Source organism: Electrona antarctica (genome assembly GCF_951216825.1).
Source record: "Electrona antarctica genome assembly, chromosome: 11".
NCBI classification, from domain to species: Eukaryota; Metazoa; Chordata; class Actinopteri; order Myctophiformes; family Myctophidae; genus Electrona; species Electrona antarctica.
Window position 1 is genome coordinate 44,397,788 of NC_136792.1, and position 27,946 is coordinate 44,425,733.

The window sequence follows — 27,946 nt, forward strand, 5'->3', positions numbered from 1 at the left end:
AAGCTTTGATTTATTATTGATATTATTTTAAAGGGATAACAGACAGGTGGTGTAATCCGATCCTACACCGTCAAGGTTCCATGATGTGACTGAAGGGTGCAATGCTTTATTGATTCCACTAATAACTGCATATCCACCTCACTTTTAAAGGGTCACTCATTTCCACTTCATGTGTGCACCGGCTGCCACAGATGCATGCAACTGTAGATGAATTACCACTTAATGATTCAAGTAATTTATGTGTACAAAATATTTAGCTTGTTTCAAATGTTTGTTGGCTGGATCTGACCTCACAGCCTAAGATCTGTAAATGTCACTGAGCGATGAAGCAGACTGAGTGATAACGCTGTACCATTGATTGGCTGGTTGGCCCAACAACGGACAAGCCGACTGCATTCCATAGAACAGGTCAGCTCCATATATGGAGATCTAAGGGTTAGATGCATAGAGTAATACAAGGATAGAGACCGAACCGGAGCGTTTTTTTTACATTTGGGTTTTTATGTATAGGCCTAGGCCTATATTTTCGTCAAATATCCAATCAATTGAATTTAGCAATATACATCACAGCCAGCAAGCATGAAGCAGGTATCCTACAAATACGCTATCCTCATAAACTGCAAGCGATCAGGTATTCAAATGACATACCAATGATTGATTGATTGATTGATTGATTGATTGATTTTTTTTTATTGAAATATTTATTAACAGTTTGCAGAATTACAGTACATTTCAAGCACAAACTCAATACAAAGACTGTTAACTGTGAGTGGACGTCCCAATTAAGCATTACACTTGTTTACAAGAGGGTCCACCTTGTTCAATTCATCAAAACATTTAGAGACACTTCTATATACCGGTAGTCAAAGAACAGAACAGGAATTCATCATAAAGGAGGTAAAAAGGGAAAAGAAACATTTACATTGAGGGGTAAACGGGGTGGGGGGATTCAGATTTTAATCCCAACATTGTGTTGTATTGCATAATTCCCTCAAAACAAAAACAAATCCTCATGGGACTTAGTTTTTCCTTAATCCACCCTGCCCCTGCCCTGCATGTCATTGGAAATCTGCTACTGAAGAAGAATCTCTTTTTGATTGATTGATTGAAAATTGTATTAACAGTTTGCAGAATTACAGTACATTTCAAGCACAAACTTGAAATGTCAATTGACACGTCAACCTGTCTTTTAGCTCTTCTTATTTCATGGTTTTCCATTAAAAAAAAAGTCCCTTCATCGGTCCTCTCAACCGATATTCATCTTCATACAAAACGTGCTCCATTCATTCATTCATTGGCCCGAGAATTAAAGGGTGGGGTCCATGCGTAAATATAATGAATTAAGGGGGGAGGGGATGGGTCTCACGATCCCATCCTCGTGCCCAATGAAAGCGAAGGTTTAATTTGCAAGGGGCGGATGAATTTCTCTTCGCAGATGATGGCTAGGATGAAATCCACTTACTTTCGTCGTGCAGGACACTCACTGAGGGGGCGGGGCGCTGCTCTTGTGTTTGACAGCTGCAAGATAGAAAATGCATAGCGCATAGTCTGAGGGAAACCAACCACGCTGCTCGATGGCAACAGCCCGCACCACGAACACAAGACACGGGATCCACCATGGCTTACATCTAGAGCTTCAGGATGCTGAACTGAACAACAGAAATTAGTGCTGATTTAAGCTATTCACAGTCCAAATTAAAAACGGCAATTCGTTCGTACTTTCTTTTTTTTTGCAATGATGCACCGCGCGTTCTCGTTCCCGATGACCGTGGAGCGCAGTCGGACCAAGGAGCGCCTGGAGGCGAGTCTAGCCGGACTGTGCGAGCTGGAGCTCCGCAAGCAGAGGCAGGAGTGCCTGGTCCTCGGGGCTCTGGCCCTGGGGGAGCCCGTGGAGGAGGTGGACCCACGGAGGAGCAGCGAGCTGGCCTGCTTCAGCAGCTGGGGCCAGGAAAACTTGACATTGAGACGTCAGCTGGTAAGAAGAAGAAGTTGTAGTATGAGTTGAGTTTTAATAGTTACTTACTTTGTTGTACAGTTGGCTAGCCTACTGACGGCTCTATGTGTTGGTTGACCAACAACAATAATAATAGGCTATCACTCAAATGAGAATCCGTTTGACCGTTTCCCTGGCTTGCCTCGTCCAATTAAATTACCATGAGCATCTTAGAATACAATGTCTCATTTGTTATCATCTTGACCGCTGGGAGGGACACTTGGTGTGGGTGCGCCTTTTGTGTAGTGGCGACCCTTTCTCTGCAAGAAAAGTTACTTAAGGTGATTAATAGGTAGCCTGTGTCTTTCTCTTTCTCAAAGGATGTAATCTGTAGCCATCGCTCGGGGCCTCGGGCTGAGATTTATCTATGCCTGGGGGTAAGTAACGAAATCAGGGGGTGGAGCACCCGCCGTTTGTGTATAGGGTCTTAAGCTACCATGCATTTAATGGCCCATTGTTCCCTTGGTCATGGGCTTCTATGGGGTTTTTACTACTTCAACAACCTCCTCTTATTTGATGCTCTCGTGAGATCATAAATAAATGAAACATTCGTTTTGATGACTATGGCTTTTAGCTTAAACATGTCATGTCATTTTAATTAGGCTAAAGCTTGTGCAGCATAATTGATGCTTCAGTAATCAGTAGGCCACTGTCTGTGTGTAGTTGTAACGACCGACTATAGTGCATGTGCTGCCAAGTGCCAACTGCCAAGATCCACCGAAGTGAAAGCGAGATCAGACCAGAGACATATAGATTCCTGCTGAAGGTCTACTTAGTAGGTGTGTTGTTGTCAGATGATTGATATCATAATTAGGCTAATCCCCATGAAGGAACTTCTCAAACTAAGAGCATTGGTTCAGTGGCATCACATTATCACAGCTATCCCACAAGAAACTTTTACGCATGAGTGCTTTAAGCCTATATTCTATAGGCTATACAGACTATTAAAACGTATTATTTTCTTATATTGGTGGGCGTGGTGATGGGGATGGGGGGTTATTATTTTCTACAGTCTGTATAGCTTTCTCTTGATTGTAAACTCTGCTTTATTACTGCCATCATGTAATGGCCTTATAAGTGCATTTCAATGATGCCTATTTTAGACTATGCTCTATAGAAACCTGCATGGCGTCGCATGCATGGTCACACTGTAGCTGCTCTAGCTGGCACACACACACACACACACACACACACACACACACACACACACACACACACACAGCCTCCCGCTGGCCCTCAAGCTATACAATAATAGGCTTCATAAAAAAAGAAAAGGGTGAAAAATAAATTAAATCAGCCTATAGCCTCCTCCTAGTGCTCTCTCTCTCATCTCTTTCCTCTCCCATGCACCCTCCCTGGCCTGGCCTGCATCGTGCGCCGAGGCCTCAACAATAGGCGCGTATGGAGCGGAATACTAATGATCTTTTCCTCGAGGCCCCCAATAGAAGGAGGGAGTCGTGCGCTGCCCTGAAAGTGCATCCATCGCCACCGGTGAGCTGTCACCGCTCTGTCTGCACACCGGGTACCGTTTGTTTAAACGAGGGCGGAGAAGGAGAACCGTTCGTTTAGGCCAGTGGGTTTTCAACCTTTTTTCATATCGGCCCATTATTACTTGTAGCAGAGCGCAAGTACTGCGATCGGCTGGCTATGTATGTATGTATGTCGGGGTATGTATGTCGGTGTCCTCTCTTGTCAGCCAATAAGGGACCACCATTCATGGTGACATAACTAAGGTACGTTAGTTAGTATGAGGTTATAACGGGTCTAAAGGATTCAGAACAGCAGTTGTAATAGACATTAGTTAGTAGCACTCAAAGTAGAGAGGCTTTACGGAGGATTTAGACCAGCAGTTGTACCAGGCAGCAGACACTACCGGACACTGTACCTCAGTAGGGACTCTATAGGGACTATAGGGAGCAGCAGTCGTACCCAGACAGACAGCAGAGAGCTCTAGGACTCAGAGCAGCAGTCGTACTCAGACAGAGAGCTCTATATGGACTCAGAGCAGCAGTCGTACCCAGACAGAGAGCTCTATATGGAGTCAGAGCAGCAGTCGTACCCAGACAGAGAGCTCTATATGTACTCAGAGCAGCAGTCGTACCCAGACAGCAGAGAGCTCTAGGACTCAGAGCAGCAGTCGTACCCAGACAGACAGCAGAGAGCTCTAGGACTCAGAGCAGCAGTCATACCCAGACAGCAGAGAGCTCTAGGACTCAAAGTAGCAGTCGTACCCAGACAGCAGAGAGCTTTTTTTCACCCAATATATCATAATATATCAGTTTTTTTGGAAGCGGCGATGCCAGTGTAGTGGTGCACTCTGCTTGCGCACAAGTAGGCCATACATGGCCTACTTGTATGCAAGGTGCAAGTTGGCATCTCGAGAGAGTGCATTTCTAGTTTATTCTGCATTTGAGCCACGGACCACCATCTGATGACATTTAGCGTCTCAGACCCTAAACTAAAGAATATTTTGTTGTCGTTGGAATAAGATTTTGTCCACAATTCCATGCTGTTGGCAAAATAACAAAATAACAATTCTTCTACATTCTCTAACTGTAAACTTTGTGTAAATTAAGTAATGCAGATAACAATAATGTAACTCTTGAGAGTGTAAAATGAAAAGGTCCAATTGGTTTCATTTTACGCTCGAATGCCACAGACGAAAAACAGTCTAAGTCCACACTATTTAAAAATAATGTATAAATGATAGATAAGGGGTCAGGACAACTAGGCCTTTTCGTGGAGGGGTCAGAATGAAATTTGGACTTAGACTGTTTTTCGTCTGTGGTACTCAGTTAAGGATCTATAAGGGTCCATTTGGTTACTAACTCTCCATCATTTAGCTGGGGACCACCTGGAACTCCCTCGAGGACCACTGGTGGACCTGTGGTACCCGGACGACTGGTTGAAAACCACTGATTTAGGCCAACATGCTTTCCTATCGTGGCTGCATTATTTTCTCTCCACACACTTCCCCTTCTCTGTGGACTGGTGGATCTTCCATCCATTGGGTCGATCGATGTTTATCAACTGCGTTGCTTATTCAAGCGTGATGATGATAATTACACTCTAAATTCCTTGGAGATTTGTGGCATGTGGAGATTTGCCTGACCCGGTGTCTCCAATTGAACCCTCATGAGATTGAGCTTTCCAGAATCGTAATATCAGGTCACCATATGGGCCAGCGCTCAAATCCCCAATCTCATCTCCCGTGCCATGTAGGTTAAAGCGTCTTGAATGAATGTACAAGGCCTTGTGTTTGTTTGTGTGTGTTTGTGCGTGCGTGCGTGCGTGCGTGCGTGCGTGCGTGCGTGCGTGCGTGCGCGCGCGTGCGTGCGTGTGTGCGTGCGTGCGTGCGTGCGTGCGTGCGTGGTTTGAGGGTTTGGTGTGTATGGAGATGCCTATAATATACGCAAGTATAGCCGGCGGCTACAACTTGGCATGGCACATGCATGTAGTCATCCATGCAAAGCCACAAAGACCCGACACCAGTGAGACAGAGACATTAGGGGTGAGGCCTCTATCTGTGTCTCTCTGTCTCTCTGTCTCTCTCACCAGTGAGACAGAGACATTAGGGGTGAGGGAGACAGAGACATTAGGGGTGAGGGAGACAGAGACATTAGGGGTGAGGCCTCTATCTGTGTCTCTCTGTCTCTCTGCTGGCCTATAAAGCCATACTCCATCTATCTGAGGTGTTGACAGCCAATGGGACGCCAGACAGCAGCTGGGAAAGCACAATGACAAGGCTCTGTGTTCTCTGTCAGACGCCCTGCTGCGTGTGTTCGGTCAGTGTGTGTGTGTGTGTGTGTGTGTGTGTGTGGGGGGGGGGGCAAGTCTGTACATACAGACAATGTACCGTAACAACACAGTGTACACAAAAGAGCAGTGTAAATGATACAACGTTTGACCTATTTATATTATACATGGAGTTAATAGGAATAGTTTAGGATGGTGTGTTTGTGTGTGCTTGTATACATGAGTTGAGTTCACTTTCGTGCGTGCGTGCGTGTGTGCGTGCGTGCGTGCGTGCGTGCGTGCATGCGTGGGTTGTGCGTGCGTGCGTGTGTGTGTGTGTGTGTGTGTGTGTGTGTGTGTGTGTGTGTGTGTGTGTGTGTGCGTGTGTGTGTGTGCGCGTGTGTGTGTGTGTGTGTGCGTACGTGCGTGCGTGCGTGCGTGCGTGCGTGTGCTTGTGTTTGTCCTAGCCTGGAAACCAGACAAATCTGTAACCGCCCCTTGGAAATAAATCTTCCACATCGATGTTCCAGATACTAGTGCATGGTTATTCGTTATTTATGCCTGTGTGTGAAGCCATCCACACCTAGCACAATAACTATAAATATATGATATTGTCAGCCACTGAGCTGTGTTTTTTGGCCAGCGTCTACAGCGTAGGACGTAGGTCTTGCCCAGCGTGGTGCCTCCCTGCTTGGCACTCGGCATCAAGGGTTGGATTGTGGAGTTAGATCAACTACAAATGATTCCCGAGCGTATGGCTGCGGCTCAGTGTGTGTGTGTGTGTGTGTGTGTGTGTGTGTGTGTGTGCGTGTGTGCGTGCGTGCGTGCGTGCGTGCGTGCGTGCATGCGCGCGTGCGTGCGCGTGTGTGTGTGTGTGTGTTGACACAGCATCACATGATCATCATTAGTGAGAGTAGTGGGCGGAGCCACGTGGATGGATTGTACCTCCCTAGTTTATTTTTTCTTCCCAAGACACGGATACATGGACACTCAAGCTTATTGCATGCATTGCACACGTGTGTGTGTGTGTGTGTGTGTGTGTGTGTGTGTGTGTGTGTGTGTGTGTGTGTGTGTGTGTGTGTTTGTTTACGTAAGCTTGAATCCATGCATAAGCTTGACAATTAATTAAGACCCCCTTGTGCAAACCCCCCCAACCCTCCAGCTTTTAGTGTGCGTGCTAGAGACAAACATTAAATGCCATTGATAATGAATGGCCAGTTTTGAGTGATGCTTGTGTAAACACAAACATTAAAAGACTAATGATTGGCCAGAATGAGATGATGTATGACGTGTGACAAAAAGAGCGCACCTCACTTCACACGGGTGTGATTTATTTTGTATTTTTCCATAAATCAATGTTATTGAACACCCTTTACATCTGTGTGTTGTGTTGGTTAAAAAAGGGGCGCTCTTATCATCGTACATTATCATACATCATCTCATTCCGGCCAATCAGAATTTGCGTCCTCACCATCGTCATCAATGTTTGTGTTAGGACAAAATGTGGGTTACACACACTAAAAGCTCCTTAAAAAATATTGAACCATTAAAGTATTAAAAACGGCTTCTGGGCCTGGGCCATGGCTCAGTGGTCCAGGCACCTTGTCTGGTAATCCAGTCTGGCAGTGTGCCGCGGGTTCGACTCCCGATCCCGACGGCCTTTACTGCATGTCTTCCCCCCATCTCTCTCCCCATTTCCTGTCAGCCTACTGTCTGTCCCTCCATAAAAAATATAAAATAAAGGCGAAAGCCACAAAAAAAAACATTAAAAAAAAAAAAACGGCTTCTGACAAAACCTCTTAACTCCCTCAAACCCTCAAACTGTCTGCAAAAGCAGCTCTCCACCACCCCCGATTATCTGACAATATAGTCACAATACCAACTTTTCTGAAGCAGTGTTGCTTTGCTTAAAAAATATACGGTTTTCTTAATTTCCTGAAATAAATGTACTTTTAATTTCCTGAAAAATGAACATTTTGGAGTTAGTTCGCTGGCAGAGATATGCAAATATACCCATGTAGGGGTGCATACATACATTACACACGTACCCAACATAATGGAACATAATGTTTTACTCATTATGTAACCACTAGTGTAGCTTGAGGTGAAGGCTCTTGAAAACAGCTGTTGGACACCTGAGCCCAGACTGGGCCTATAGAATGTTTAGATTCTATTCACTGCCAGTTCCCTGGTCTGCTAGACACTGAATGCAGGACACCACAGACAGGGCATGCTAATGAATGCTTATTCATTGCAATTATACAAACCCGGTATGTCTGCACATGCACATGCACATTCACAACACACAAGTGTGTTGTGAATGTGCATGTTAAACCTTTTAATATCACATTAAAAAAATATTTATTTAACTCAAGCGTGAATCTATAATTGAAAGAATGTTTACTGGGCAGCAAAGTGATGGAGATGGGGGGCTCTCTGTGTGCTCTCTGTGTGCTCTCTGTGTGCGTGCGTGCGTGTGGGTGTGTGTGTTTCATCTTGGCCTCTGTGCACGTGAGTGTACTTGTGGCAGTTTCCGGCTTCCCACAGACTCTCTCTCTCTCTCTCTCTCTCTCTCTCTCTCTCTCTCTCTCTCTCTGGAGCCAGTCACAACACAGCTTTAATTATAGAGAGGCCATAAGTGAGCCTGCATGCCTTGTGTGCCTTGTTCCATGGCTCAATATGTTCCAGCTCTGACCGAGCCATGCTGCTGCTGACCATTCTGAAGCACCAGGCCAGAGCTGGCTGCTCAGAATGTTTAGACCTGTCACAAAGATGCAAAGTGATATTATACTATATTGATTGACTTTTATATAACTTAAAATGGTATAAAATATCGTTTTTTCTCCAGATCAGGTAAATTGGCGATCACCGATCAAGTCATTTGGAGTGAAAATCGTCTGATTTAAATCTGTCGATCGGAGCACCGATCTAGCTGAAAATGTACAAACACAAATTTAAAATGTTATTTTATTTTTATTGCATTGCTTTGTCTTTACAGGGTGTGAACTGTGAAGTAACAAAGATAATAGAGCATGCACCTCCACTCTAGTCCAGGTGCTGGACAAAAGGCAGTACAAGAGGAAAAAATAGAGTCCGCAACACTGGTATGAAAACTCAGCTCCACTGGTTTATTTGAATCAAATAAACCAGTGGAGCTGAGTTTTCATACCAGTGTTGCAGACTCTATTTTTTCCTTGTGAACTGTGAAGTATCATTAATATTTCCCTTAATATATTTTGCTGCAGCGATCCATGCACGCATCACTCATCTCAAGGCTTAAGAAAATTGTTTTCCAGTCCGTCGGGTCCCCTGAGCGTCCTCTACTCACTATTCATGACCGAAGTCAATTTAACGGACGCAATCAATCATAGCTTTCATCTGGTTGGTCCTGTTGTCACCGTGAGACGAGGAGGAGGAGGAGGTGGTCCTAATATTTTACACCCTCCGTCCGTATCTTTACAGTTTTATGGTTAGGTGTTGCCAGCTTTACTTCCCCTCTCGTCCGTCTCTCCCCCCCCCCCCATCGTCACCCCATCCCATCCCCCAGCAGCCTGGGGCCAGGGGATGCAGTAAAACACTAATGATACAGTGTGCAGCCTGTCTGGCAACCATGGATGGGGGTTGATGCCATTAATAATGAAAGAGAATCAAAAAAAGGAGGGACTCATTGGGACCCTCATGCAGCCAGAGCCATCCTTATAGTGGATGTGTGTGTGTGTGTGTGTGTGTGTGTGTGTGTGTGTGTGTGTGTGTGTGTGTGTGTGTGTGTGTGTGTGTGTGTGTGTGTGTGTGTGTGTGTGTGTGTGTGTGTGTGTGTGTGTGTGTGTGTGTGTGTGTGTGTGTGTGTGTGTGTGTGTCATTGGGACCCTCATGCAGCCAGAGCCATCCTTATAGTGGATGTGTGTGTGGTGTGGATGTGTGGATGTGTGTGTGGTGCAGCCAGAGCCATCCTTATAGTGGATGTGTGTGTGCCTTGTTTGTTTTGTGTACCATTTCATTACATTTTAATAAGCAGCACCACAGTGTCCGTGTGTGTGTGTGTGTGTGTGTGTGTGTGTGTGTGTGTGTGTGTGTGTGTGTGTGTGTGTGTGTGTGTGTGTGTGTGTGTGTGTGTGTGTGTTGATGGGTGGGTGTGTGTGTGCGTGCGTGCATGCATGACTGACTGGGCTCGAACAGGGAGGAGGTGAACGATCAATTGTGGTGAAAGCGTGTCATTGATGAATTGATTTCCAATAACCGCTCGCCTCCCAGCTATATCTTTACCTCACATTGGTAGCTAATGACACAGTGTCCCCAGCCAGCGACCCCCCCCCCCCATCCCCCCTCATATACAAATGTGGCAGCGATGTAATGATAATGCTCGGTTTCATAGACACACACAATGAGCACTGTCGTCGGAAAACAAAAGAAAGCACCCGGTTGTTTTTTGTGAGGTTGTGTGAAGTGTATAGGTTAGCTTGGGTCAATTGCGCTCGACATTATCAGAGCATTGATCCAGGCAGCCTTCCAGACAAAGGAGTCCAGAGATCAGGCACTGATTGCAGCGCTGTGCGCAGTGGCGGAAAGATCCTTATTCGGAGTCCGGCCTGCTATAGTTTACTGTTGCCTGTTTGTTGTTAGAGCTCTGAAACCATATACTGTACTACATTTAATCCTGTTATTTTTTTCTCTTCTTTTTCTTTATTTCCCCCAACACCATACTATGAGTTTCTCAGAAACAAAGTAGTAGAAGTGCTTTTTGTGGGTCCTTAAATATAGAAAACTGTAGTGATCTTTGGAGAGTGGACCCTGATGAAGGCCTTAGGCCGAAACGCGTAGCTCAGCAGCATTTTTTAACCCTTGCTTTTTTAACAATGGAATAAGGGATTCTTCTACTTGAACTGAACAGAGTTGCCTTGTACCTCCTTTATGTTCACCACCATCATTCTTCTTGCCACAGTGTTTTGTTTACCAAGGTACAGAACTTTAAAGAACTCTTGTCCTGAAACAGTATATTCCTGTTTGATTAGTAAGAGTGAATGGGCAGCTACCGTAGGAGTCGCATTCATGGTTGAAGGACATGTAAGTTCTGTGTTTTCAATAGAGAGATGGACAGACATTCACTGTTCTTGTGGCAAATCAAGGCCTGGCTAATGGATGCTCTCTCTATCCACCAGGCGACCCCATGCAGGGCCACTGATTTGATGCTGTCATAAGGATCACTGCTTGCAGCTTATGTTTGGCTTGTTTTATGAGCTAAAAACAAGTCTGACAACGCTGTATTCTTAAGCGTTTGGGGCCTACTGTACCCCAGTGCTTCACAGAGTCAATCCAGGGGAGTCAGAGCAATGCTGGTTTTCATGTCATCTAATCAGGTAGTCATTTATCATTACTAAATTCACCGATCGCTGTCTGTCGGTGTCTGTCCTATTCCGGGTCACCAGTGAAATGCATGTTGGGACGGCTTCCGGGTCACCAGTGAAATGCATGTTGGGACGGACACAGATTAATACTGGGACACACTTTTCCGCATAACAGACCCACACGGGAAATTCCGTGTAACAGACCCACACGGGGAAAACAACTCGGACAGGGCATGTTAACGTGAACACACACGCTGTTTCGACACCACACTGAACATAATTTGCTGTTCATATATTCAGAACGGGTAAGGACTAGTAGAGAATAATTAACTACCTGGTAGAATAGAAAAAGGTACCCATCACTGTAGAGTTGAGTGTTGTGTGCTGTCATGGACTTTTGTCATCTTGACTCCTGTGGTCATGATTAAAGCCATTGAGACAGAAAGATCTGCATCAACGAGGGGTCAGAAACACTACAGGTTGCATGGTTCAATCCTAACTCGTCAAATATCTTAGTTACATCAATATTGTTCTTATAAAATAGTTGGTTTGTGCCTAAGTATTAAGATTATAAAGATCGCTTTTTGTCATTTTGACTGTCGGGGACTTTCCCATCCACTTCCCATGATCTCGGTGGTTTGACTCATACGGATTAAAGAATCAACTGTGGTGGATTATTAATACTCCTAACAGAGACTTTAAGAAATAATCGAGGTAGAGAGTGGACTGAAACAATGTCACGTTTATTACAAGGAGTGGTCTGTACCAGCCCAGGGAGGTGCACGGATGCAAGCCTCTCTAGCTGTAGACATGAGTTTCTCTTATACACAGTGAAGGAACACAAATACATTTGAGGTGTGGTCAGTGGACATGGTCAAACATGGGTCTTGGGTAAGAATAGGTCATCTTGACAGACAATCAACAGGTGGAAGCCTTGCTCCAGGCAGTGTAGTATTTTCTGCCACTACAGTCCGCCATTTCAAATATGTAAATTAAATTCCTAATATTAATTTATACCAAGGAACATGAGATACTATACTGTCTGCAAATTTACTACAAAAAGATGACTTATATATGGACTATCTCCTAGAGTAAGAAAGGTTTACATTTAAGTGTATTCAATGTTCACCCACATGATAATTTTCTTTTTATTACACACAACTTCTGATGGCTGGTAGGGGCGAAAACCCTTTTCCTTCTTCTTGGGAAATTCCAACCTACGACCCTCGATTTGTCTTGAGCGATCACTCATAAGCCAGCATCAGGTGTAGTCTTTTTCCGTGGTTCTTTCCTCCATGCAAATGTTCTCCTCTCCTTATGTTTCTGTCACAAGTTGTGGCATGGCATTTTAGTCTTTTTTCCCCATGGTGGGCCCAGTATTTCGTCTTTATCCGGCTCCCATCGCTGTCACTGGGGGGTGACTGCGGGGATTGAATGCGTGTGGGCCTTGTAGGGACGTCTGGAGTCTCTGGACGGACATGATGATGTGGCTTGGCTCTCATTGGTGTCACTGGCCCATGTGACATATTTATATGTCTGTCAGGTTTCTTAGAGGGAGAACAACTTGCAGGTAATTTTGTTCACTTGAATTATTTCCCCCGTGGTTAAAAAGGTGGTTATACAAAATTCATTTCAATATTATTATTATTATTATTATTATTTTACATTAATTGTCTTCAGCTTCAGCTTGTTATGTAGACAGCTCTAGAATTGCACTTTATGTAGTCATAGCACTTTATAGTACACATGTATAATATATTATATAGTATAGTATGTATAGTTTACATAGATATTCCAATGTTACGTTCTTAGTTTACGCATGATTCATGATAACTACTTTTTATACATGTGATGTATGCCATGCTTTTTGTTATTGCTTAATGTAAGTCGCTCTGGATTAAGAGCGTCTGCTAAATGCCTAAATTGTAATTCATATAACACTAGACTGACGTCAATGTATGTGTGTATATTTACCCATCATACAAACCCAAATCCTTTTAGTGCTTTCTCCGGCTGTCTTCATTTGCTTGTTTGTTTTTTCCCTTGTTTAAACACATCTCCTGATATGTTTCTCTTAATTTATTGGATTTCAGAGCTGGAAAAAAAACAAAACAACACACTACCCCTATTCTAAAACATTTGTTCTATACTTTTCCCCAGATGATAATACATAATTAGGAATTTATTAAGATCTATCTTGATCACAGTTGATCACAATCTTTCACAGTCTGATTTATGGTTAACTCCCTCTCTTATGGTTATTAGCTACATTGACAGGTTACACATTATTGCATCTTTACACTGTATTTCATCACTACTAGTATCCTCCTGTCAATACAAATATTTCAATAATGTATGAGATCGTGTGGGAGTGAGTGGGTTCTTACCTTGTCGATGTAATGTCTATAGATACTCATTTTTCCCTTTGTCCTTCCTCCTGTAATTGCATTGTATCACAACACTCTTCCTAGATGAGTTATTCTAAGTTTTTAGTGAGTTAGTCAATATCGCCATATTAACCATGCCATGCACACTGGGAAAGGAAGATATTCATTAAATTGTCAACACATTTAGACCATCTCATTGATTCACCATCCAGTCCTGGAAAGTAGGAAAGAACAATTTTCATTAGAATGACTTCACCTAAAAATAACACTGTTGTACACAGTGATACCTTAAAACATTTTACTTACTTATAGGCCTACTCGATAAACATCACATTCCACACATACCCGGGCCATTCATTCTCCACACTTGCCACTGCGTAGGTCTTCATTCTACTTCGCTCCATATCACACCAAATCTGTGTAGTGGCCTAACCCATAGGTCGCCACTTGACCCCCGGCTGGGCCCCACCTGTCTGCTTAACTTGGTTGCTTCCTTTTACATGTGTCACAGACACTCTTGTTGTCACAATTTCTTTTAGACTGGTGACCTGATTTCATGCCCCCCATGAAGACAAGTTAATGTTACCTAGTTAGGTTGACATGACAACCCTAGGACCCGTAATTGCTAGGACCCTTAATTGGCTCAAACCAAAACATCCAGAGGTTCAGTCGGTCGGTCGGGGTATCGGGATGTCAGCGGGCCAGGACAATATGTCTGAATAGAAGAAAAGCCTTTTAACTTTTATAGCAATACTGGATTCCTTCTCAGTATCAGGCATGGGGCAGTGCGGCATAACGTCGTCAAAGACGGTGTTGGTCTTTCTAAATCTGATATTTTGGGCAGCAGCTGGTATTTTATGCTATGTTGGAGCCTATGTGTTCATCACATATGATGACTATGACCACATCTTTGAGGATGTGTATACCTTTATCCCTGCTGTGACCATCATCGCTGTCGGAGCCCTCTTGTTCATTATTGGACTCATTGGATGCTGTGCTACAGTACGAGAGAGCTACTGTGGACTTGCAACGTTTGTGATCATCCTTCTGCTGGTGTTCATGACGGAAGTGGCTATGGTGGTTCTTGGATATATTTACAGAGCAAAGGTTGAAGATGAGGTTAACGGTTCCATCCGGAACGTGTATGACGAGTACAGTGGCACCAACAGTGATGCCCCGAGCCGTGCCATCGACTATGTGCAGAGACAGCTTCAGTGCTGCGGAATCCACAATTACTCGGATTGGATGAACACTCGCTGGTTTAATGAAACTAAAAACAACAGCAAGTCTAGTCTCCCCTGTACCTGTATCTGAATTACTGCTATTACTACTGGTTTGAGTGGAACCAACTCTTCACAAGCAGTACGTGTTCTGTTACTGTAAACAGCAAAATAGGCGACATGAGGCCAGGTCCTTTGAAATAACATTAATTTACTCATCAGATCTTTCAGACAAATGTGGGCCCGCAATTCTACTCGGTACATCTACAATTTGACATGCAATCTAAAATGCCGTAGAGGTTTTGTTTGTTTATTGTTTCAGCAGCCTACTGAATGTAGTTTTAGAGGTTTGACAATATGTCGCCATAGACAAATTATGTTCCAATGCTTAAAATGAATTTGAATTAAATTATGTTCAACTTAAACTATACTTCATAAACTATACACTTCTTAAACTATACATGTCCCCCCTCTGAGCACTTCTGTCGGATATAGATAGAATTTATCCATAGAATTGCTCATAATTGCTAGAACCATCGCTTTACTTTAAACATTTTTAATATTACCTAAGCTATTTAACAGCATCAACATCCTATTAACACTAAGCTATTTTACCCTATTCGTCACTTCCTCCTGCCAGTCTATCTATAATTGAAACAACGTGCTAGGTATGTTTTGTGCACGCAGATCTGCTATTTTTTAAAAATCCTTTTCTATCTTTCGGTACATTTTTTTTCCCCTAACTTCAAATAAAATGATCTCACATCTATAAAGAAATAAACTAAGGATAAACACATCTAGGAATACATTTTGAAAAACACACACTAACAATAAACTTTCTCCGGTAAGTAGGAAGGCCGACTTGGTTAAATGGTTTTTAACTGTTAAATCTTGTTCATTGAAAATAGCTGATCCACGGGTTCACTCAACTGATTTCTTAAAATAAAATGCTAGTATTTACATGACTCGTAACTTAAAATAGTATGTACATGACTCTGCTGTATATGGTTTACACTATTATTGATATATTTATTGATGTATAAATAAACACCATGATCAACTAGACATTCAAATTGAACCTCATAGCTTATCATACAAATGTGTATGCGTCTTAATTAATTGACCAGTATGCTTGCTGCTTGATTGTTTGATGGAAAATCCAGATAATAAAAATCCTTCCTTCTAAAGTCCTCCTCCGCCACATAATTGCATGGACAAGTCCCTGTCTGAAACAAGGATGCCGGCTGGAAGCGACAACTGTTTACGCCCCTTTTTGGGATATTACAAGCCATATTCTATGTACAAAGATGAAGCTCGCACTTTCAACACTGGTAGTGTTGCTAACAGTAATGAAAACACAATCGGATTCAGAAATCAGGTATCTGACCATTGTTCATACAGGAAAAAGACTGACTACAATGCAACAGCAGCTGTAACCATGCACCGTCAGTGACAGTGCATGTGTGTATTACGCTATGTTACTGAACTGTGGAGTATGCTGCACTTTGTAAAAATGGCAAAATATAACTCCTAACGTTGTTGAAGTGGGACACATATATCCCCCTGACTTATTTACAAAATCATTCCTGCATCCCAGGACTCATTTACTTTTAAAAATTACTCTTCTAAGAAATTAAAAAATTACTGGACACATCTAGAATCAATTAAACACATCTATAGTTAAATTAGAAGATAGTAAACACATCTAGTTAAATTCAGGAAGAAATTTTAGGAAGATAGTAGAGCATTGAGAATCTATTTACATCACTGCTTGGAATCAAAAAGTGAAATGCCTGACCCCATTCTCTAGCTGATTAAAGCAGATAGGAGTACAGGCCTAGTAGTTAAATGTTGACAACAAAAATGAGTCAACAGGGCATTTGCCATGAGTGCGAATTATCCAGAATAATAATCATCACCAGTCCTCGTGGAGGACAGTAACGGTTCACATTGGTTTAAATTCTAATTTTGCTCACAACACATCTTGCTGACCAGAGACAATGTTTTATGACAGAGACACCTATTAGGGGACCTTCTCTTGCCCCCCCTTAAACACTGATGCCTGTCAATCACACCGCTACTCTGAAATGAGGGGTGCAAATGGACACTGAGCCCCCACTGTTATTTTAACAGCTGTGATCAGGCTATTTCTGCGGACAAGTTTACATTTTGCGTCTGAAAATGCCTATGCTATCTTGCCTTAGGCGTTGGGGGGGCTGGTGAACTAGTCAAGCCCAATGATTTAGGTACCCCTTGATATGTGAGTCTTACTTACAATATGAGATACTCAGTAGTATACGGTATCTATCTGCCTGTGTTATATATATTCTTCAGTGCTCCTGGGCACGCATGGGAGGGAGACATGACGTCATGCCATCCACCGTTTCCGTAACAACAACTTATTTCTTACTTTACTGTTCCATATCTATGTCGTATATTACCTATTTGTTTAAGGGTGCTACAGTAGTATTTACGCATTTTAAATCTACATAATTAGTCAATGTATAAAGTCGAACCTTGTGTGCTCATGCCAATTCTTTATCCCTATTTGCATGATGTCTCTGAGTGGCCATTGACCACTCTGCATTAAACATTACATAGGGAATCACCCCCTATTTGGCTGTGGGTTTGTCTGATTTGACCTATTTGTTCATTAATATTACGTTATCAAGACCAATTTACTACAAGATTTGTGAGTCCTAAAACTCCCTTAATTCAGTTGTCTGATAGACTATTGACTATAGGAAAGTTGTATGATCATATTGACAAGCCAAAAAAGTATCTCATCAAGCTTGACGATTCCCCCCGCTTAAAGGACAGTGTCTTGTTACCCCCGTCGTAAAACTGCTTCTTTTAGGCACCAACAATGTCAACGCCGTCACCATGCACCAACGGAGGTGACGAAATCAACACCATGAATGACGCCAAGAGACTGTGGCCCAGGGGAGCTTATCCATAATGCTGACAAGAAATAGCACTTAGGCTCATATGCCACTTTACTCACCCAGTCACTGCGAGACCACCAACGTAAACCACCAAATCACAATCGCACACCGCCTCAAGAGATGCCCAGTGTTCAATCACATGAAAGGAAAAAGAACAATCATTAGTTCATCAAGCCTGGAATGTTTCCTTTTTCACATAGTCCTCCATTGTCCCTCTGTCCGAGTGCCTCCTGTCACTCACGTGTCCGTATTCACAAAATGTCACTTTTCGGAAAATAGTCTTTTCCCGACTGTGTTGGGCCCCAAACCAACACATGCATATATCGTTCAAACATCAAAGTGCGGAAGCAGTCTACTGACCGTACATGTGACTTGTTGACCTCTCTTTTAGCAATCGTGCGATGTGATAAGTGGTGCACCTAATGGTCCAGCAGTACCCAGGTTACGCAAAACACAGTACTACTCATTTCTATGTCTGGTGAATCAATTTGGCCAATAATACCCTTTACATATCTAATTGCACCTCACTCATACTAACGTATGAGTTCTGTGTCTCACTTCTTAGGTTCACACTCACACAGTTTCTCATGAGGGAATTGCGCTTGTCCATATGATCAACTCAACACAACTCCAAACCATGTCTTCCCTAATGGATGACCTCAGTATATTTAGATGGGACCGTTATACTCTGCATGTAGTTAAATACTATAATTACTGGTTACTGTGTAGATTATGGTTATTACAAAACATACATTAACCACTCCAGCCCTATATACATTTTTTCCCTGTTGCAAATAACTAATTTACAAGAACAACACATTGTGAGCTCGTAGATCTGCTTATTTTACAGTTATTTTATAATTCAAAATGAGACATTCTGCTAAATTGACAGAGTTTCTTAAATACAGCCACAGCTAACACTAATTTACTATTAAGCCTACATTTGAATTCTGGACATTTACTTGCTACAGAGTATTCCTATATCGTGTATGTATAAGTAACACATTTCAGAACCTTTCTCCACCACTCATATTACTGTAATAATAGACTTATTTACACTCACCAGACTCCATGTGTGGCCACTCAGGGCAGCTGCTGTCAATGGTGGGGGAGAAGAACGGGGCTACTTAACACAAACAGGGGTTCCTATCTTGACTGGGTAAAACTACGATGACAGTTACAAACATTACCTATTGTAAGGAGTTACTAATTACCTATACATTTCATGCTTTGAGTATAATTTTGCCTATCTATTTAGTCCAAATATAAAAAGTGACAAAGCACAATTACACTCAACTTGCCGTGACTCTGGGAAATTGTTATATTGTCATTATTTTATAATAAGACGTAATAAGATAATATATATGACCATGATGATCAGCTAACCACGTTACTGTTTGTTAATTACTTTGAATACTCGGACCTTAAAACAACCCTACTATTAACCATTATTACTATCTAGCCTGCTATACTGCCAACAAGACAGCACTTACTGGGATGTGCGTACCGGTAGACCTGCTATTTTGAGTCTGCCGCTGACAACTGCTAACTGCTGTCCTACTAACCATGGGTGGTGACACTTAACTAAAATACCAGGACTACATTCTTCATACTTACTTGTTCACAACGCCACATTTATACTAGGAAATCACCATTTGACTTTTCACAAAAATAGTATTTTCCGTTCATCCACACGTACGTCCCACACACTTCCATTCCATACTCAACATTCCACATTCCACATTCCACATTCATACCTGCTGCTCGAGTCTTACGCGTTACCAGAACCTATGAATTAATCTCATTATACAATTTGCTGTTTCACCATTCTCTTTTAATCTTCCCTGTGGGCTGTTTGGTCCCAACAGGAGAGAAAAGAAAGAAAATAACGGTGGACGCTGTCTGTATGATTTCCTATGCTATTCCCTATCCTACTGATATAGGCTATAGTTTCTCTATATAAATGTCTTATGAAAGACTGTTACCACTCGGCAACGATGAAATACGATGAGGAGGGACTGTCACCAGCTCCTTTAAATACGATGAATACGATGAGGAGGGACTGTCACCAGCTCCTTTAAATACGATGAATACGATGAGGAGGGACTGTCACCAGCTCCTTTAAATACGATGAATACGATGAACTAGTACTTTGTACGGCTGTATCTCTAACAACACAGCCTCAAAATACAAAATGTTGTACATTGAGTCAAAACACTCTTACCCCAAAGTTCGTTTAGGTGTTGTCCCTGTCGGACCAGCATCTCAGATCCATATGCACAACGCTCTCATCTGAAAAAGAGAATGCTGACGGACAGTAGAAACACGCCGCTCACATGCGCCATAATTGTGGTGGATTATTAATACTCCTAACAGAGACTTTAAGAAATAATCGAGGTAGAGAGTGGACTGAAACAATGTCACGTTTATTACAAGGAGTGGTCTGTACCAGCCCAGGGAGGTGCACGGATGCAAGCCTCTCTAGCTGTAGACATGAGTTTCTCTTATACACAGTGAAGGAACACAAATACATTTGAGGTGTGGTCAGTGGACATGGTCAAACATGGGTCTTGGGTAAGAATAGGTCATCTTGACAGACAATCAACAGGTGGAAGCCTTGCTCCAGGCAGTGTAGTATTTTCTGCCACTACACAACTGACCGAGAGAAAACGCTAATGTTACTGCCGTCGAATTATTACAATTTTCTGAGACAGTTTATTTTCAGTTGTGACGACACAGAGACAACTCCCTGACAATATCGCTGAGACGGTTTATTTATTTTTGCAATTTAAAATGAAACTTCTATGACAGCGCTGACATAATGAAGGGACATTATTCTGGTAGAGTGTCTCAGCCCTGCGGTCGCCCGTCGCCTATATTAAGGCGTCTTACTGGTATATTATAATTTATGTGCATGAATATTCATCGTTGAAATGATCCACCATTGGTGTAAATTAATTGGCCCGATGGAGTGAACGGAGATCAAGCGACTCTTTCTAGCTCGATGGGGACAAGAACCAAGAAGGCACATGTTCTCTCTCTCTCACACACACACGCACGCACGCACTCACGCACGCACGCACGCACGCACGCACGCACGCACGCACGCACGCACACACACACACACACACACACACACACACACACACGCACGCAACAATGCTGTTGAAGTGGAGATGGCTTGTGCCAGTTGTGTGACAGGCTCTCCATCATAGAGGAGTCTTAATGCTGGAAATGTCACCTCTTCACAGCGACACGCTCAATCATGTGCTAATGAAGTAAATGAGCCAAGAGTGTCTGTCATTTTGCATACAGTACTGTATGTGTGTAATATTTCAACGTGCGTATGTGCGTGCGTGTGTGTCTTTGTTGTAACCCATGCAGACAAGCTTGCACACAAACATGTGTGCTGATGTAAGTCTGTACATCAGATGACCTCAGAGAGGCAGACATTGTCTTGTTAATTAAACAAGCACCAATTTAACGGTCTTTCTCATGGGGTGCATGACGATTGACGAGTGAGTGTGTCAGTCTCTGTCTGTGTACAGTGTATCTGTGTGTGTGTGTGCGTGCGTGCGTGCAGGCGGGCGGGCGTGCGTGTTTTGCACGTGTTCATCCATATAAAAGAACATCTCCGCACACTTTTCAGAGCAGTGAATAATTCATGTCATCCAGATGGCTAAGAGGCCCATGTATACATACATATAGACTCAGAGCAACGTGCAGAAGCACAACAGGAACTTTAGGATGCGTGTGTGTGTGTGTGTGTGTGTGTGTGTGTGTGTGTGTGTGTGTGTGTGTGTGTGTGTGTGTGTGTGTGTGTGTGTGTGTGTGTGTGTGTGTGTGTGCGCGTGCGCGTGTGTGTGTGTATATACACATATTGAAACCATTTTATATATAAGAACTAGAAAAATTGCCCCTCAGGGCACAGGTTTCCACCAGGCCAGGTCAGGTTGTGGCCTCCTGGTGGCGCTATAATAGGCCAATGTGAAAAGGATGGGATATATTCCTCAGCCTAGTAGGAAAGTCTGTGAAAGATTTCACAGACTTTTGCAAGCTCCGTTCATGATTTGAGGCTTTTTGTTAAAAATGGGCCATGAATCCTGCTTTGGAATCTGAAATATTGGACAGATCCGTCTTGAACACATGACTCTAGAGATAGTGTGTAACGATTTGCGGGATTTTTGGACAGAATCTGGAGGAGTAATATAAAGTCTGCCTCCTGGTGGCGCTATAACAGGCCGTAATGGAAATTTTGGGGCAGAGGTTCATCGTTGGCATCCAGGGAGTGTGTGCAAAATTTAGCTGGTAACAGACAGGCCTGGTGGAGACAATAAACAAATAAAATTGGACACACATTTCCATTTAAAACCACAATGAAAGTTGTACTATTAACATAATGTAATAGTAATAGCTGTGTATTTGATCTGCTCTCTCTCTTTAGGAGCTACAACTTGCGGTATTGATGATTGATTGATTGATTGATTGATTGATTGATTGAAAAATGTATTTCACAGTATGCAGGATGGGGACATTTCAAACAAAAGTACAGGTCAATACAAAAACTGTTACTTGAGGACAGAACCAGAAAAAGCGCAAAGACTTGTTTACAGGGTCCTCCATTTTCAATTCATCAGAGTACATAATATTATCTTTGTCTCTGTCTCAGAGTGCACTCCAGAGCTCCCCCTGGGGGTTGATGCAGGCATTGGAACATCAGTTAGGAGACCTGCGGACAGACGTGGACGAAGGCAGCTACGAGGCAGTGCAAGCTGACCCAGGGGACAGCAGACCCAGCTCAGGTAACACCTAACCAGTCATGGAAAGTAACTAAGTACATTTACTTAACACATGTAACGCCATTGCTGTAGATCTACGGCAATTAATAAATACTACGCTTAGCGCCATTTAGCTAAGCCCCGCCCTCTCTCCATGGGTTGGACACATTCCAGCCGGGCTCATTCATTCCAATGTAAATATCATGGACTTTTTACCCATTAAATACTGGTTCATTTTCGGAAACAGACCTTCAAAATCTCTTCCAAATCCGTCAATAAGGCCTGCCGTATGCACTGGAAAAATATGTGCGTGACATTTTTTTTTAAAACAATGTTTTATCATAATAGGAAAACTATTGGTGGAGAGGTTTGTCTAACCCATGTTATGCTTAGCTGTGATTGGACCATAGCAGTTTGGGGAGGGGCTTAGCTAAAGGTCTATTGGTCGTTGATAGTGCTTTTGATTGATCAAGTCGTAATGCTACTCACGTTAGCATTGGGTTGCTAGCTGGTGTTGTCAATAACACTGGAGCGCGCCCATCTTGATCGATGCACGCATCCGCACCCATTCTATCTGTTTCTATCTGGGGTTTTTTGGCTATTCAAAATCAGGGTTGAACGGAGGAAAATGCTGGCGTGAATTATATCAAAGTTATTAATAAATCCTGAAAGGTAGAGTGTTAAGTACTGTACTTAATTACAATAATTACAATTTTGAGGTACTTTGTACTTTACTGGAGTATTTCCAATTTCCAGTACTTCTACTTCTACTCCAACAAGTGCTGCGAAAACTGAAAGAAACGATATTGCTCTTAATCTCATAGCTGACATCCCTTTATGCATGATGCCATTTAGAGCTGCTGAAAGTGCACATAATGTAGTTAACGTCATTTACGCAAAGTCCTCACTTTCTGAACGGATAATGTGAACCACTGTTTCTACTTCTTTGTGTAATGAGTTTGATGTTATGAGCGCAACAATTATTGTGGCTTTTCATGCTCCAGTTGCTTGCGTTTGTGGTGTTGCCGTGGCCTGTTTGTGAAATGTGGGTAGACAATAAAAAGAAATCACACCCGTGTGAAGTGAGGGTCGCTCTTATCATCATACATCGTCTCATTCCGGCCAATCACAATTTGCGTCCTCACTTTTGTCTTCAATGTTGGTTTACACAAACACTCAAAACTGGCCATCCATTGTCAATGGCATTCAATGTTTGTGTTAGGACAATGTTTGTGTTTACACAAACCCTCAAAACTGGACATTGGAGGGGCTAGCCCCCCCCCCCCCCCCCCCCCCCCCAAAAAAAGTTTTGTTTTGAGGAGTCTGATAGAATAGGCCTATCACACAGCCCCCTTTCCACGCCCACTTCCGGTAGATAGTGGTGTCATTTAACATTAGGCATTACCACTTTTTTTCTCTGGAGAATCTAAGTACATTTCCTAATGTTAAAATGTCAAAGACCGATAATAATATGAAGAAAACACAATGGTATAACAACTCAGATAAGTAGAATAAACCTTACCTTTACAAAACGGTAGTTTGTGGCTTGTGAAAATACCTCTTTTAACATGGAAGCCTATGGACCGCAAAAAAAATAACACCACTATCAACAAAAGGGGGCGTAAAAAGGGGGTGGGGAAATGCTGTGAGATAGGCCTATCACGATTCGGGATATAATGTGTGATTTCTTTCCGCTTTCTCTCTGTTTCCCTCTCTCTCTCTCTCTCTCTCTCTCTCTCGCTCCATCTCGCTCTCTCTCTTCATTTCCCTGTCTCCCTGTCCTATATGCTTCTCAGGCTTCTATGAGTCAAGTGAGGGTCAGTCTCCTAAAGGGAGGCCTCATTCTGCTGAGCCCACGGAGACCACGGTCTCTCCGTCCTGGCCCTGGGCCTACAGCAGTGACCGGCCCAAGTCCCTGGGTAAGGAACACCAGCAGACCTGCTGCCACAAACCACTTCCAGGCAGCCACAGTAGTATATGTGTTAACCTGAGGAGTAGTCCAGGTTGTTTAAATGTACTGTATGTCATGTACACTACAGATGTGCTGTTTAAGTGATTGTGCAATATTAACATTGCGTTGTAACTGTTTGATGCCGTCTTGGGCAGATTTATTGGCACTGATTTACATGTAACTTGTGTAAAAAAGTGCCCTACCTTTGATGTCAAACATGATGAGAATTTCCAAGCATTGCCATCATGCCATCATGCCATCATTTAGGCTTATAAAAATAATTCTTATACACTTATTTTTCTTTCATAAAACAAAACACAGGACTTGACATTAAGGCTTGTCCTGTTATCCGGGACAAGTAATACATCTTTCTGGACAAGTGCATTAAAAATGTACTTGTCCGTTATTGGACCAATGACTCTTGGTTTCACTTTTTCTGTGACGCTCCTAGCAGCCAACAATATTTTTTTTTTAAAGATTTGTTTTTGGCTTTTCTGCCTTTATTGATAGTATCAAGTGAAGATGGACAGGAAAGAGGGAGAGAGAGAGGGGGAGAGACATGCAGCAAAGGTTGTCATGAACGGGACTCGAACACGCGACTCGCTGTCAGGCCAAAGCCTATATGTGGCATGCGCCTGGACCACTTGGCCAGCGGGCGCCCCAGCAGCCAACAATATTGTCTGACATTATTGCCCTGCTTTCCTAATAATCACCTTTCCTAATAATCACCATTCCTAATAATCACCTTTCCAATATTGTACCGAACTTTGTGTAATTGTTTCTTTACTTTCAAAAGAAATCATACCTGTATGTCGCTTATTTATTTATTTTAAATGGCTACTGGCCATCGTCACTTCTTTCCTTTTGCTAAACGAGTGATCAATCTTATGGCTTGATGATTCTATGAAACATTTAAAACATGTTTTAAAATCAAATCAAGAATATGAATTAAAAAAACGATACCCTATTCAGCAAATAGACGAGAAAGTATGAATGCTGATCGATGGACTTCTGTTAACTTGTTAGCCCTAGAGGTGTGATCTTACATGACTGCACATGGCTAGCAGACTGACCTCGTTGGCATTTAAACTTAGCACTGCGTGTGCAGTGTGCACTCACCCAAACATTAATTCCTAACACTCGTTTTCTGCCAGAACCTTCACATGGATATGAAACTAGAGTACAAATGACAATATCTGACTCCAAGTCTTAGGAATGAATTACTGGGTGAGTAGAGTACACACAGTGCTACAAGTTTAAATGCATGAAATGTATGTAAGATAGATCACAGACATTCTAGGGCTATTAACTTGTAAACTGAGAATATTCATCTAATATTCAAACATGTATTTATTCACCAAAACCAACAGTTAGTTGATTTAAAATGTATTTGTGTGTGCTTGTGCTCCGGACAAGTGACTTTTGTGCCCGGACAAGTGAATGGGAAATGTACAAAAAGTTCATGTCAAGCCCTATACTTACTACAGTGTTGTTTGTTTCATCGTTCATAGGAGACCCTCTGATGCTGAACGAAGAGCACCACCCGGACGTGCCACCTCGTGCCACTCTGCCCCGCTCGTTCTCTGCCCCTTACCCGCCTCTGGAGGGCATCGCAGAGGAGGGCCCGGCCGAGGAGCCCTTTCAGTGGGAACTCGGTGGCTTCGACCAGGCCTGGCGCCAGCAGCATGCCACGGAGGAGGACCAGGTGACAGCCTGGCACCAGCAGCATGCCACGGAGGAGGACCAGGTGACAGCCTGGCACCAGCAGCAGACCACAGAGGAGGACCAGGTGACAGCCTGGCACCAGCAGCATGCCACGGAGGAGGACCAGCTGACAGCCTGGCACCAGCAGCAGACCACAGACCAAGCCTGGCTTCAGCAGCAGTCCACAGATCAAGCCTGGCAGCAGTCCACAGAGGAGGACCAGCTGACAGAGGAGGAGATGTACCAGCATGCCCTGAGGGTTGAAGGTTACATCCTGGGTCTCATCCAGCGCCACACCCACTCCCTGCGGCCGAGCCAGCCTCGCACCACGCTGAACCCTGACCCTTCCAGCCAGGGCAGCCTTCTCAGGAGGACTCCCTCTCACACCCCGGAGCACTGCCTGCCCGACCCTTACGCTGACCTCCTCGTTGACCCCCGGGGTGACCTCTTGGCAGAGCGTGATCTCTGGGGGGGTGATCCGCTGGAAGAGGAGGAGGCGTGCGGAGGAGAGGCTCCATCTCTGGAGGAGAACTGCTATAATCTGGCGCTGCCCTACCCCCACTCCTCCAGGCCTCGCTCTCTGGCCGGGGGGCTGCCGCTGCGATCCCTGCCCCCCCTTGACCTCGGCTGTGGTGTCAGGGCTCTGGACCTTTGTTGCGAGCCCACCCAGTCCCCCCAGCAGCCCTACCACCTAACTGACTCCCCGGCTCATCACAAGCAGCACCTTGTCAGTGCTCAGTACATCCCCGGCCAAGGCTGCCAAGCCCCTGTCCGCTCCCCCAGGCACTACACCCCGGATCAGCCCAAACCCGGCCAATGCGTCGCATCGCCCGACCAGCCCGGCTCCAAGTCAAAAAGCTCTAAAAAGACCCACGACGAGCGGCAGAGCTCCAAGAGACCGAGCAGTAAGACCAGTCGATCTCAGTCAGAGAACAGTCTCCTGGGCCAGCGAGGGCTGCCCGAGCGTCGATACAGCACCAGCGAAAGGCCCCAGAGCCGGAGAGAGCCGGCACAGTGCCAGGCCGAGATCATGATGGGGGTTCAAACGGGCAGCGGCGTCCACAACGAGGGTCGGCGCTGGTGCTCCAACCTGGAGCTCAGCCAGGACGAGGGGGGGGAGGCCCACGCCGGGCAGGTGCCCAAACGACCGCCCCGGCGAGCCCGTCAGGGCCACCCTTGCCCCCAGACCCATTACCGCCAGCAGCACCAGCCTCGACTCTTGGACTACCCAGAGAGAGCACCTCTTTGTCGGGCCGAGGGGGGCTACGCAGCAGCAGCAGCAGCCGCCGCTCCTGCAGGGGAGTCTGAGTCTAGTATGAGTGAGGTCTACTCCCCGGCCTCCAGTTCATTGTCCAGTGACTCAGATGAGAGTGGGGGGCTGGTGTGGCCTCAGCAGTTGCCCCCGCGACTCGCCCCGTCTTCCTCCTCCTCCTCATCCCCCCCACAAGCGACTGCCAAGGCCTCCTCCTCCCAACCCAAGGCCTCCTCCCCCCTACCCAAGGCTTTTGTCAAGATCAAAGCCTCCCACGCTCTTAAAAAGAAGATCCTCAGGTTCCGTTCGGGTTCCCTCAAAGTTATGACCACCGTGTGAGGTGATGGTCAAAAATGGTTTCTGAACTGGAACTTTGACTGTAGTACGTTTCTCCACCTCCATCCTTCCAATTAACATATCCTGTTCATATTCTATCAAAGGATCCCATGTCAGTATTATTTGGTTCATCTGCTTTAGGTTTTATGGTTTTATTTATTCGCACATAAAAAGGTTAAAAACAGGAGAAAATTACATACATATTAATATTGTGCAGGAGAAGTTAAAAGCCAAAAGGCTTATCGAGAACCCTAATTTGAAGAATCAGACATTTAAAAATAAACACGAAAATACCAGTAATAC

The 27,946-nt window shown here is 43.9% G+C and overlaps 2 protein-coding genes across 2 annotated transcripts; both read left to right on the forward strand.

Annotated features, from left to right (window-relative positions):
* Window positions 1-1,738: 1,738 nt before the first annotated feature.
* On the forward strand, window positions 1,739-27,646 carry LOC306932922 (uncharacterized protein; the record flags this gene model as incomplete). The annotated part of the gene is made up of 4 exons (XM_079514895.1): window positions 1,739-1,975; window positions 22,292-22,424; window positions 24,197-24,319; window positions 25,863-27,646. 4 exons carry the CDS (start codon window positions 1,739-1,741, stop codon window positions 27,644-27,646), a joined length of 2,277 nt encoding a protein of 758 aa, XP_079371021.1.
* On the forward strand, window positions 14,122-14,771 carry LOC306932923 (tetraspanin-3-like; the record flags this gene model as incomplete). The annotated part of the gene is made up of 1 exon (XM_079514896.1): window positions 14,122-14,771. The coding sequence occupies exon 1, from the start codon at window positions 14,235-14,237 to the stop codon at window positions 14,769-14,771; it is 537 nt and encodes a 178-aa protein (XP_079371022.1). The 5' UTR covers window positions 14,122-14,234.
* Window positions 27,647-27,946: the final 300 nt, after the last annotated feature.